This window comes from Phasianus colchicus, chromosome 4, assembly GCF_987193195.1.
Source record: "Phasianus colchicus chromosome 4, bPhaCol1.hap1.1, whole genome shotgun sequence".
NCBI lineage: Eukaryota > Metazoa > Chordata > Aves > Galliformes > Phasianidae > Phasianus > Phasianus colchicus.
Window position 1 is genome coordinate 9505006 of NC_143439.1, and position 13617 is coordinate 9518622.

Here is a 13617-nt window from a genome sequence, read left to right on the forward strand (position 1 = left end):
AATACTCCATTGGGTAGAATGAAGAACACTGCTTTCAAACTAGCATCTCAGGGTTGACCTGTGCACATCTGTGGCTCTGTGTTTGGGGAGATTGGGAAAAGGGGATACTTCTCTGACATGTAGTTGGAAGGAGGGTCAGTAGAAGTACTAGCAGGACCTCCTGCTTCCACCTAGCCAGCTGTTTTTGCTATTCCTCTGTCAAACTTAGTGAGGTTTGGTAGTGCGTTCACATGTTGGGAATGAACTAATATATACACACACATACAAAATATGGTGTGGCCTCCTGTGTCTCGTTGTCTTACAAGTTCTGCTTACCCTTGGCCCAGCACTTTATTTGGTAACTACTTGAGGGTGCGTGGGATGTAGGTGGGGATAAGGAGAAGGGTGATTCAGGGTTCTTTCTGACTCCCGGTAAGAAAGGCCTGACAGCAAACGAGTAGCTGCTTTAGGCAGAAAAAGAAAAGGGATACAGGTAGTGAGTAAATTGCACCCCCCTTCAGATGCTGTGTACAACATGTTCAGATAGCATTAGAGCCTGGATGGATTTTTCCCACGTTCTGCTACACAAAGCAGATCTGACCCTGCCTGAGGAGAGAAGCTCTCTCTTTTGGCCACTTGAACTATTGTGCGATTTCCTTACAAGAAAACATCTCTGCTCCTGGAGGCTGTTCTCATAAGAGCACCTTGCCGTGCTGCACAATGAGGGCAAGGCCAGGCAGGTGGTGCAGGCAGTGGGAGCTGCCTGTGGGCTCCTGTTACACAGAGCCAGCTCTGATGATCCCACAGCGAGCAGCCTCTGCCGTCCTTGAGAGCTGTGTCCCAGGCACCTGCTTGGCATCACCGAACCCTATGTGTGCAGCAGCTCCTTGGATGAGATCAGTACCTCTCAGGGAGAGCTGGCTGCTGTGCCCCTTCTCTGCTTTGGAGAAGGTTGGCACAGGAACCTCAGACTCACAACCACTGGTTCTACTGTTTGTTTGCTTTCAAAGATGACAATGAGCTGGAGCTGGCTGCAGGCATGGGTTGGCATATTAAAACTCAGGCGTTGGTACCATCAGTCAAATGCTCTGAGGCGTCACTTTGCAAACACTTCCACACATTCTTGATTCCCATGAACAATGCAGCTGAAACCTACAGCAGCATTGTTTAATCCCCTCTTAGAGCCAGGCACGAACCTTGTGATCTAATGGACAAGTAGTTCCCAGAAGGATTCTGGGTGGCTGTTTTGTCACTGAAATGATATGAAAAAGATGGTCATAGCTCAAATAAATAATGTTCAGAATTCTTTTGCATTAGATTTGTTTTGAATCAGAAGTCGGAAGGAAAATTGCAGGTGTATCATACCAAGCCCATACACCTTTAAAGGAATCCTCTCCCAGCATCCCCTGCTCACTTCATATGGGGCACTGCAGGGTACCACAGGCCTTAGATGTAGCCTTGTCTCTGGCTGTTCCATCATTGATGGTGAGTGTATGGCTCCTTCTTCCAGTCATGCTTTCTGTTGCTCCCATAGAGCATGAGGCCTTGCTACATTTGGTTAGGATTCTGTGTAATGTGATGTGGCGTAGTACTGCTTTTCAAGTTGGGTTCTTATGAGGCACTTTGGAGTTTCTGCTCTGCCAGTGAACTGAGATTGTGGAGAGGGGCAGAGACTGGATGGCCATAGTTTCTTGAAGTGATCTCATCACGTTAAGACACTGCGTATATACACAAATGCACCTTTGTCCTTGGAAATTCAATTTATTTGTTTCTTAATTTTTAATTGTTTAATTGTGGATATATTCTTCTAAAAAAAGTGGTTGCTGTTATGGACCAGCATTTGTAAGCTGCTTAAGGAAAACTTTGCTTTCAGTCCTGACTAGATTTGCTTGATCTACAGGTAAATCTTTGCACAGCTACTGGGCAGGGAGCATTAGGACATGGTAGAAGAAATAAATGAAGGACATAAGCGTTACTATCTGATACTGTCTTTATGTGAAGATGCTTTGCAAGAGTAAGAAAAATGTGTGATGTTGCCATTGGTAGCCATTCTCCCCATGTGATAAGGAGATATATTTGGTTGAGTGATTTCTAAGCATAAAGAGTTTGTGAAATACACTCTTTGATGTTCACACACATTGGTGATGGGATAGAGTGCACTCAACTTTGAATAGCATTCCATATGCTGCTCTGAAAGTGGGCTATCTGATTTATTCCTAACTGGTATGTTGTCACATGCAACATAGTAAGTTAAAACAGGTACTAAACAATAAGTAAATCCAAGATGGATGTTGTATCCATCTCAGCAACATCCAAATGTTGGAATGCCTATTGAAGTAAGGCTTAAATGTTGAATTGACTTCAACATAAGGGCTGAAGTCTGCACTAAGGGCAAAAGTCTTACAAAATGTACGTGAAGGTCAGTGATTGTGGGAATTAAACATATAATTTTAGTTACTTTTGAAACTTGAATACAGATTGCAAAAGCTCTTCTTTAATGCAAATTTTCTTACCTACCTTGCATAGCAAATAGTGACCTCGTGATCTGGAATACATTAACAAAAATCTCTGCATTTTAAACTAAACAATATTTTCCAAGTTCATGTTTAATATGTGATTAGACCATGCTCTGCCTTTTGAAGTAGCAGATCCCAAATGGAAGTTGTTCCATAACTAGCCTTGTAGAAACAGAAATGCAGTTATAAAGTTAAGAGATGCAATCTCTCGAGAACAAAGCAAAGGCTATGCTGAATTTGTTGTTATGGGTGGGTAGGTGGAGGAGGAAGAGAAATGAAAAATAAACATTAAAATTAAAAAAAAAATAAAAAGAAGTCCCTGACTGGAAGAACACAGTAACCTTCCCGCTGTACATAAACGACAAAGTAAATGAGAAACCACACACTCTACTTGGAGGCACAGCTTTCTTTTTTAAGAAGTCCCTTACAAAAGAGCAAGCTGGTGATTTGTACTTGCATTCTGGACCCTTTTCAAGCCCTCGTCAAAGAATGATAAATTACTGAAGGATATTATAAAGTAACATCTCTATTTACGTGTTCTGTAGTGGCTTCTGAAGTGTTTAATGTTGAAAGGTTAACTATTAATTGCAAAATAATTTGGAATTATTCCCTAATCGTTATTCACAAAAACAAAAAAAGCAATCCACATTCTCTCCCATGGATAACTGAAATGTTACTGTTCCCTACTTGCATTGGAGCTACTGGTACTTGGGAAGAAGTGCTGTCTTGTTTATCCACAACTAGAAGTATTTCATTTCCTTTATTCATGAAGGCACTATTGATGGCTTAAAGAATAAAGCAGGGCTTCAGAAATCTCGTTAAAAACAAAAACAAAAACCTGAACAACTTTACCACGAGGTGTAGTACCCTAAACTTTATCCTTGTCTTGAGGAACGAGAAAACATTCTGAAAAATCTGTATGTTATGTGCAATAACATCAGACTACCTGAACATTCATGGTTTATTTCTTGGCTGACTGCAAATAAAATGAGAAGCTATTTTATGAACTGATGCAAGTATCCATCTAAAACTGAGCTGGGTTTACTCACTGGTCTTTGATTAACTGGGAGCATTGTTGCGGAATGTAAACAAGTTCCAACTTCACTGCCTACAAAAGATTTCTCTTCCTCTAACACATAACCCCATGCTATGAGCTCGATATATATTTTTTTTCACTTTTCTGGCTAAAAATGAGCAAATATGGATGGTACCAGGTTGGGGGTAAGCAGATGGGAGAACAGGAGTGAGCAGTTTGAAGAGGATACACATTTATAAAACCTTTTGGATTTCCAGTCTGTTTTAAAGAGTAACTTTAGATATGAGTTAAAATTGCTTTTTATTGAAGAAATCCTTTGTGCATGGCAAAGAGATGTAAAAACAAAGGTACTGCAAGCAGGGCTGGGGAACAGAGGTAGGAGGTGATGCGGCTGCTAGCTGTGCTGGGGCACCAGCTGAGAGCTTTTCACTGGTGACTGACTTCCACAGCGGGGCAGTGCTGCCCCTCAGGGCTTTTCTTCCATTTCATTCCCCACCCCTAACTGCTGAAATGTCACCGTTGCATCCCTTCATTTCAGTCCCACGATTCAAGATGTTTGGGGTAATTTAACAGTCAGCAGCTGCCTTTTTTACCCAGTGACTCTTACTGCACTTTGGCATTTGAAGCTGTGTTTTCTGAAAGGGCCAGGTCATTGTCACCAAATGCTTCTCCCTCCCCAGCATTACTTAAACCCTTCTTTTGCCATGACTACATAGCTACAACTTGCAGTTCTTCTACACCTGCTTACCTACCGATTAGTTTTGCTGTGACTGCTAGTGTAACCAAATAAGCTGGTGCCTTGAATTAGTCTTGTGACACTCTTGCATGCTTCATTTTTATTTCTGTACAGCGGAACAAAACAATATTTTCAAACAAAAATATTCAGGAAGCTCACATTGGTTTACATTTATTTAAAAAAAATTAAGCATTTGAATATGTCATCTGTGAATGATAAACTACAAATGAAATAGATCTCATCCATTTGGAGAGACTCACAAATACAGAAGAGCCTCCTTCTGGCATCTTCACATCCTTCTTTTCTGTGTGCTTATGTACAATACTGTGAAAAGAAGAAAGCAGTACAGTTAAGAAAGTTTCAGTAAGCAATGTGCAAAGCCTGTTTATTTAAAACTTATTACTTCCATGGCTTTTAAAAATAAGCGTAATGAATCCCTTTCAGCATAAGCAAAGTCAAAAACTTTTCAGTCCAGGCTCCAAGAAATGCTATCAGATTTACACGTTATGTACTAACTTGACTCAGTATTACGTTTATAGTCAAACGCTATACCTGGAGTCACGCTCCAGGTGATGCAGACTGCACAGAATAAACCTGGCTACCCTGCAGCATTAACAAGGAGAGCATGATAGAATCTTAGGCAGTGAAATTAAGGGTGTTGGACATCCACATTATGATCTGTCAACAGAAGCTGGAAATTCCAAGCACTCCCTACAACGCTAACAAGCACCTATGAATCAGCAGACATCTTTCACCTACTTGGCTGCTGCTACCAGAACATCATGTCATGCAGTGCTTCCCATGCACTCTGTAGGAATGCTTTTGCCCTGGAGTGGAACTGTGCAGACTGTATTTTGAATGCCCATGTTCTGAAATTACATCATGCTTCTAAACCTGGAATGTCTTAAGTTCTTTGCTTAGCCTGTACTTCATTCTCCTGCCTCTCATCCATTTATTTTTAACTTTTGTAACAAATTCTTATTCCCAGAATTGACTGTCTGGCTGCAACATACACCTTACCGTAATGAGCTAAACTCTTTACAAAAAACAACAATAACTTGAACTCATTCAAGGATTGTTTCTTTCCAAAAGAACATGACTATGTAATGTGGGGTTCAGTTCTTGTTTCTTTCCGTTCCCTCTTTCCTAGTAACTTAGTCAAACTGCTTCATTTACCTACTCTGCAAGCCTCCTCACATCTGACTTGTGAACCTTTTCCATGTTTAGATATTCTTCTCCCTGGCATGTCCCACTGTTATAGCCTAACTTAACTGATACCAGAGCATCATTTCAGGAGCCTGGAATATTCATCAGCCTATGGTTAAAAGCAAGTTTCTCTTGTGGTGGGAAAGGATGCTAATTGTCCTTAAAGTGTACTACAATCCACCTGCTCCACTGGGATGTTCCAAGGCTCAATAGTGAAGCACAAGTGATTTTTCTCAATCACTTGAGATTGCAGAATCTGTAGTAAAAAGTAGCCTCCTTTACTAACGAACAGCATTCATCCAGGTCTGAGGAAAAGCACAGGCACTGAAAAGAAGTGCTGTAAAAAGTAAATACAGCACAGGAAAGAGGAGTTACCATTATTTCCTCGGATAAACGCATCCCCATACTTGTTCTTTAATTGGCCATTTACATATTCTTCTGTCTGTTCCAGAGCTATATTCATATACCCATCCAGGCAAGCCAGGACACCTGAAGAGACAGTGACAGTTAAGTGAATGAACTTAGGCTTATCTTTAAATTAAATAAAAAGGCTGCGCATTTGAACAGTGCAAGAAAAAAAATTGTGTCTTCATAACAAACTAAACTCCCAAGAGTGGTCAGGTGAGTCGGTCAGTGGCCCAGAGAGCACTAAAAGAATTAAACTAAGAGTAGGGAACCTCAGGTCCTATATATGACTAGATGGGGAGAACTCATTGAGACGTGACTTTTGAAAGATAACATCTTCCATTCTGAAAATTTAGTTGTTCCTTCTTGCTTTTGTTTTATGCCCTACTCTTGAGAAGAACCTGTGACATAAAGTGTAACTGGGCAACTGAAGAACAAGGCTACAAGTTGAATTTTGACCAAAGCTTGTCAAGGATATACGTGAGAAATAACCCTTCTAACACAGGACACCATACCTTTTTTTGATTTTTTTTTTTTTCATTCTTATGGACTTAGAATAACATGGACTGCCAGTATGATTTTTGTGTAAATAAAATTCGACATCATCTTCAACAGGGAAAGAGCTTTTAAATGACACTGAAATCTTCAGCCAAATTTCTTTCAACTAATGAGCAAACAGAACTTTTGCATAGTGAACTAAATGTGGGGATTAATGGATGTAAGGAACTGCTCAGAAGATGCAATGTGATTTGCTAATTGTGTATATAAAACAACCTCTTACAAGCTGCTCATCTCCATCTTGCCTGTGTTTTCCTGACTTCCTCCTTGCACACAGTCATCATTACTAAAAATACAACTACTAAAATGAAAAACAATCTAATTTACAATCTAATCGGAATTAAAAGTGAAGAAATGCATTACATTGGCTGTATTTGAGGAGGGGGAGAACTCCAGTCTGAGAATCTTCCTCTAGGGTATGTTCTCATTTTCCAGAAGCGTTACTGTAACATCTTCCATTAAATAATGAGGAATTTAAGTTTTCTTGCCAACTTGTAATGGTCTGAGGATTGTTATTTTCCCCGTATGTGTTTTCCATCCCTCTGTTTCCACATAAATGGGGAAAATCTGACTGGTAACAAAGTGTTTTAAATGCACCAAAACCTTCCAAACTAAGTAAGCGACAACATTTTCACTCCAGTAGTCCTGAGTGCTTCAAGATAGATAGAAAACAAATGTTTACCCGAAACCGAAATTGGGCTGTGGGTTTTTTTTTAAGCTATCATTCAACTGGCCAGGGTGCATTTTCACTTGCTTCATTATTGTCTTCCTTTTCTTTGTATTTACACTTGGGACACTAATAGCATTGCATGCTGTTGCTGCCCACCCTGGCTCATATTTTACCTGTTTTTTTCATCTGTATGTAGCAATGTTTTATGTTCATATCCATCTGTGCAACTGATCACATGTGCACTTTCCCAGGACTTCTTCCCTTAATGCATACAGGGCTTGGCAGTGAACCAAGACATCTTACAGCAGCACACCAACACGTGTACCAGGCAACTGCTGCGTGCACAGTGCCTGAGAGGGTGGAGGTGCAGACATGAAATGAGCAGTGTACCTACAGGCAGAATCTAGACAGACCTGCAACAAAAGCCTGAGATGTTGGGTTTTCTGATGTTTGGTTTATACAAATGATCAAATTTCTGTAGAGAAATGAAGTCTTTCTCAAATGTAAGCATCATGGAAGCTTCTGCTGCAGGACCATCATCAAGTGAGGGAAGTAGGGAGAACAGAAGGGAATAAAGGAAGGAAAATAAAATAAATCCTCTACCACATTAGGCTGGTGTCAAAACACCAAGATTCCTTGTCAAAGGACAGACAAGCACTAAGATGAGCCAGCTGAATTAAACCTATCTGAAGTAGCAATCTCTGGCACGATCATAATGTTTAAATCATTCCAGAATAAAACACCCAGTTTGTGCTCATAGAAGATGCATGATAAGAGCATCCAAACTTAACTAAGACTAAAAGAAATAATTGTACAGACTGATACTCTTAACCTATATGGAGTAGGAGCAAGACATCTCACTGAACGGACAAGTTTCATTTATTACTCCAAAAACACCCTATAATCCTGCATACAGCGCATGAAGGTAAACAGATCAGTTCTACAATAAAACTGATGGTCTGTGTTCAAAAATAGACAAAAACAAAAAAAACCAAAACCAACGCTGGGCATAGAGGAGCAAAAACCACACAAAGCTTTCTCCTGTATCCCTATGAGTCTTGATCCAATGCAAGGCTAGGCAGTTGTTTAACTAAGAACACAAACCATTGTTTCATCCCTCGTGTAAGAGTAAGCTTATTGCTGGCAGCACAGGTTAGTGTCTGAAGCTTTACTGGACTGAGGTCTGTGCCAGGAGTTGGAAAACAGGAAGAAGAAAGAAAGGAATAGCTTTAAATGAGGTGTTCTATCAGTGCACTGAAATGGGGACTGCCTGGACATTTTGGGAGGCATCATCCAAGCCTGGCTTTACAAACCTCCAGTTAGAAAATTGAACCTCCACTCTTAACCACTGTGACTAGAGATAGCAATGGTCTCGGTAACTTTAATCTCTACATCTGCTCTTCTTCATCAGCCTCTCCAGTTTTTCTGTTTTTCCTTAGTATCACCATTCTGAGGTCTATATTCACACACTTCGAGATGCCAGATCGCACTGTTTTGCTTTTTAAGAGCAGTGAGTCTGTGCCAGCCTCTCCAAACAATGAAATCACAGACAGGTGGAGATCTTACCTCGATAATCGACTCCAGAATTTAACTTCACAACAACTGGCCTTCCAATGATCTGTTTTAGGAAGTCACTAGGAGTTTGCTTTCGTAGACTCATCTTGATTTTTCTTGGTAAGCTGGGAAGAGATGTGAAATTAAGACATTTGGATAAGGAGGCATCCAAAGCCAGGCTGGATGGGGCTGTGAGCAGCCTGGTCTAGAGGGAGGTGTCCCTGCCTACGGCAGGGGTTGGAACTACGTGGTCTTATTGGTCCCTTCCAACCCAAACCATTCTGTGATTTTATAACGCGCAAACACGGACTTTTAAGCACTCGGTACAGACAGGACCCTGGTTAAGGCATGAGAAAAGCTGAAGGGGATGAAAGCAGAAGCTTATGGGTAAACGCGGGGACAGGACTCCTTGAGCCACACAACTCAGCCTTGCACCCGTAACGCTCTTTGCGCTCCAAAGCGGCACAAAACCTATCCCGACGGCCCCGTCCCAAGCAGGCGCCCCAGCGCCCACGCGGCCCTCAGCTCCCGCCGGGCGGAAGCGGCGCCCAGTGCGGATATGCGATCGGCCCCAGCTCCCGCCGCACCGCGCCCCCCACCCTGTGCACAGCCCGGCCCGCTCCCGGCCGCTCGCCACCCCATCGTACTCACCCGCTGCTGCGCGCGCCCGGCCCCGCGCTGGCGACCAATCAGCGGCGGCCGCTACGGCGCGGCGGCAGGGACATGGCGCGCAGGGCGCGCTCGCTAAAGCGCAGCGGGTTCCGGCCGCCCCGAGCCGCGCCGCCTCGGCGCTTCGGGGAGGTGCCGGCGTGCGCGGGTAGCGGGCTGGGGTCACCTGCTCCGAAGGGACGGGGCTTCGGCGTTCTGCGTCCTCACCCTGCTGTGGCCTGAAGTCTGGAAAACGCTTATTTGTGTTGGTTTTTAAATTGTCTTTTAGGGACTTGGTACCTTGACGAGCGTTGATAATCTGAAATCTTCTGGGCTGGATTTATTTTTATTTCTGTATTTCCATGATTGGTTTTGTACCTTGGTATAATGATTCGTCTTTGTAACGTGGGGAAAATGTGCTCCTGGGTTCGCGTTCACTCTTCCATCCCGAGGTGTTTACCTTCCCAAACACTACTTCAGTGGCACTTTTTTCCCCAAAAGCTGAACCTCAAAGGCTTTAAAGGCTGCATGGCCAGTGAAGCCCAGTCGCAGCATGCAGAGCATTGGGCAGCTGAGGTGGTTCTTGCAGGGAGCCGCACAGAGCTGCGCGTGGTGCCTGTCCTGCCTGTGCAGCGTCTCATTTTGCTACTGTTGATCTCTTGGTTCATTGATGCCAGTCAACAAAATCCTTCTAATTTCCTTTTTAATACTAAGCTTACAAACATACGTATTCTGAAAGACAGAAATAGAGATGGACAACAGTTCTGTATCCTTAGCTCACCTCTTCTATGGTTTGAAGCCGAGTTATGAACCCACATCTTAGTAAAGTTTTCCTGGTTTGCTGTAAGCCTTGAAACAATCTTCTGTGCTGTTCGGAGTAAATTAACATCCATGCAATAGGACGTACATTGCTGAGCACTTCGGTGTAGTGGGTTTTGCACCTGGAAAGAAAATTTCTCTCTTGCTCGTTCAGAAAGATTATGTAATGTAATCACAACTGTAAATACACAACCTGAAGAATGTATTATTTCCTGAGTCACTAAATCCCAGTGCTCAGGTAGGTGGTTTTCAAAGGAATTATGTAATCCATTCTGTAGACTCGTTGCAGGTTTCAAAGCTTCAGGTATGAAAAAATGAGACTCACTGTTTAAAGATTCTTCTTTTTGATTCAGTCATCTAGGTGAAATAGGATTTTGGTCTAAAACATTGCATGCATTACTATCACTGCATTCTTTAAAATATGGTGTTGCTTTATCATTCCATGAAGCAGAGAGAATTTTTCCAACTGTACATGTACATTTTCCAGTGTACAACTCATTGAAATCAGTGAGATTCTGCCTGTGTATTTTAATCAAGATGAACTTGAAAGGTGAACATTGTAAGTGATAGAAATTATTTATAATTTGGTAATAAAAGTTTATGTCTAACACTTCCCAAATTTCATACATCTGCTATGTGCTGGCCTTGAGATATAGAACAATTGTGATTGCCTTTACGTTTGGCCTCAGATGAAAGGTCATAAATTACAATGGTAGCTTTCAGTCCTCCCCAGCTCACAAAATTTCCATGATAGCTTCTTCACCTCAAACATAAATGGTAACGAAGTTTTAACGAGAAGAGTAGCCTTGGCCTTTGCCAGCTGAACTTAATGATGGAAGTCAGTTGCTCGTGTACTATTACTAAGTCTTGAATATGAAGCATCTCAGAATCTTTGTTCAGAGGACCTCATTACAATTTGCAGTTAACTTTAAGAAACTGAAATGAGATTTGACAGTTTCTCTCTCTCTCTTTTTTTTTTTTTTATTTAATACACTAAAAATCACTTCAAAGTTAGAAAGGTTTTTCTTTCCCAGCTACATGAAATAAAGGCATTTCCATAAAGCGAGATGGCTGTGTAACCCAGAATGTGTTAAGAAAGACTGTTCAAATCCTCCAGCTCTTCTGAAAAGAACACTGTTTACATAAGGTAAATGCAGAAGAACATCAAGCCAGATGACAAAGGAATGTCTGTGGAAAGACTTTGAATTCAGCCTAAGTAATCCCTGTCTACAATCAATGGACGGAAAAGGATTTATCCAACAGTCCTCACCAGAAAATTGTGTCATGGAGGCTGAGCCTTGTTTGGGCCAAAATCATAGCATACCTCATGATTTTAACAATCAACTTTGGTGCCTACTTAGATTAGAAAGCAAAAAAGCATCTGAAAAATGTGCAGTAAATTAAAGGGGTTGAGTACTAGTTCCAAATGCAAGGGAACTTCTTTTTCAGAGTCTCTGAGAGCACGGGGCAGAAGTTAACATCCATGAAATAATGTCAAAGTGGAGAAGCTTTGCAGTTCAGGATTAACACTGTTAAAGTGCATGGTTTCCTGAAGTAAACGCTGTATGACATTTTTGGAGTCTGAGAGAAGCAAGGGGAAATTCTGCTCCCACTGAAGTCAGTGGTTTCTCAATACTCAGGACCTCACAAAAAAATCTTTGAAATACACTGGAAATTTCAGAACGAATCCATCTCAATGAGCAGGTACCAAAAAGATAGCTGTTGGCTTACAGTTATCATGGCTTGTTTTTAGAAACTGAAGTTTCAGCAGCGTATCCTGGCTGCTGAAAAACGCCTTTGTCCAAAACTCTTTCAGTGGGTTCTGGTTCAGATCCTTTCCACACTCCTTGCTTCCTCCAAAGCTATCCCACAGGATTCTCATAGAAGAGCGGAATACATCGATACCTTGTGCTGCTCATCATCATGATAAGAAAGCTATTTCAACCCAAGTGGCACATCTGCTTTGAAGTCCTGAAATAACTCCTTTGCCTGAAGAATGGGGCTTAACTTTCCTCTCCTCTCATTGCTGTGGATGCCCAGGCTGTTGTCTGATAGGAAACTCATGGGTCAGATTTGCTCTTGGCACTGTTGAGAGGCTGCACACAAAGATAAATTGGTGCCAGATTGCACAAATATAACCTGGTGCCAGATTTGAGGCAGAGGACCACTGAAGCTGACCTTACTACACTGCACTTCCTGGCAGGCCACTCTCTGGAAGTTGGCATAACATCCTTGCTCTTCATGCCTTTCTTATTCCTTCTGGAGCCATGTTCTGTGCCATAATTTGTGCTTTTTGAAAGTATTCTTCCGATATCCTGGGGGCTGAGAAATGGGACATTAAAGAATTTGAGAATGCAGGAAAAGGCAACAGAAAAGAAACATAAGGATTGCTCACCTTTTCAGCAAACTTTCTGGTAAGTAGGCAGCTGTTCACAGGTCTTGCGGGTGTTGGGGATAACAACGTGAGAACCCATCCCAAGGCTTTCTCTCTCCCTTACCAGAATTTCAGGTTTGTTGGAAAGAAAGAGAGGATCTCCAGAAGCTTTCAGAGCTCACCTCCCTCAGAGTACCTAGCAGTGTTCCCCCAAGGGATGAGAATTTTCATGAACCTTGAGAGCTTTTACATTCTCTTTGCATGCATTTTGATGGGAGAATTCAAGCCTTTCAGCATGTAAATGATACTGTATCTTTGCCTATACAATGAAAGATCAAAGTTTTGGGTTTCTTTTTCCTTGAATGGAGGCTTACATATCCAGCATTATTTCCAAGAACATCAGAACTGCAGATTCCCAGCTATATTCTCAATTAAAAAGTTAATGCATTTTAAAATTGGACTTTAATCAAAAAATATTGGTTCTGTGCTACAGATTTAAGTCAAAGAGCCTAATAAAATTCTATTGTCTTCAGTTCCTTACTTTGTGCTCCCACTCCAGGATGTTCATGTCATCCAATATGCATTAAGTGACACGATTACCTTTTGTTGCATGTTTTTGTCTCCAGCTTCCAATTTGATTCAAACACAGTTTAACAGATCACATGAAAACTATGTTTGCACTCAGTAAAGACTACAAGCTCCACCTGCTTTTGTTGATTTGGTTTTTTGGGGGGAGGGCAGTTAGCTAGGCTATATCCAAATTATGATCATAGCGGAGCCAGTCTTCTACATTTAAGCTTTCTAAAATATTTACACTAAAGAAACACAAGTTCTCTCTTTTTTTTTTTTTTTTTTTCCCCCCCCACTGTAGAATATCAATTCCAGATGATATTTCAGTGTAAATTTTTCCAAAGCCAGTTTGATTGTGCAGTTCATCATTTCAGGTTGATAATCCTGGTGTCAAGTTTAAGCCCAGACACAGGCTGAAGTGATTACTTTAAATTGACCTGCTAGTGTAAAGCATCATTAGTTCCCAGCTGCCCAAAACTGCTTCTGGCACCCAGCTGAGAATATGAAGTAAACATGGAGCTGCTCTAATTTGTAGTGTGGTAAAGA

The 13617-nt window shown here is 41.6% G+C and overlaps 1 protein-coding gene and 1 long non-coding RNA gene across 4 annotated transcripts in view; one reads left to right on the forward strand and one right to left on the reverse strand.

Annotated features, from left to right (window-relative positions):
• LOC149918039 (uncharacterized) overlaps positions 1 to 13617 on the forward strand; it is a 74851-nt gene that overhangs the window by 18070 nt on the left and 43164 nt on the right. The window lies entirely within an intron of this gene.
• On the reverse strand, positions 4423 to 9462 carry LSM6 (LSM6 homolog, U6 small nuclear RNA and mRNA degradation associated). Of its 2 annotated transcripts, none has more exons than XM_031588861.2 (4): positions 9312 to 9462; positions 8673 to 8785; positions 5849 to 5962; positions 4423 to 4591 (listed from the first exon to the last, which is right to left on the reverse strand). In XM_031588861.2, exons 2-4 carry the CDS (start codon positions 8764 to 8766, stop codon positions 4557 to 4559), a joined length of 243 nt encoding a protein of 80 aa, XP_031444721.1. In that variant the 5' UTR covers positions 8767 to 8785; positions 9312 to 9462; the 3' UTR covers positions 4423 to 4556. The 2 variants fall into 2 exon arrangements, with proteins under 2 accessions (XP_031444721.1, XP_089994733.1); XM_090138607.1 differs by lacking the exon at positions 9312 to 9462 and adding an exon at positions 9260 to 9291.

What these genes read in the sequence shown, in the direction of transcription:
- LSM6 (XM_031588861.2), bottom strand. Translation starts at nt 8,766, where the DNA reads ATGAGTCTACGAAAGCAAACTCCTAGTGACTTCCTAAAACAGATCATT. An exon ending in TTCTGGAGTCGATTATCGAG is followed by an intron (nt 5,963 to 8,672) that starts GTAAGATCTCCA and finishes CTGTCTCTTCAG; the next exon opens with GTGTCCTGGCTTGCCTGGAT. An exon ending in GTTTATCCGAGGAAATAATG is followed by an intron (nt 4,592 to 5,848) that starts GTAACTCCTCTT and finishes TTCTTTTCACAG; the next exon opens with TATTGTACATAAGCACACAG.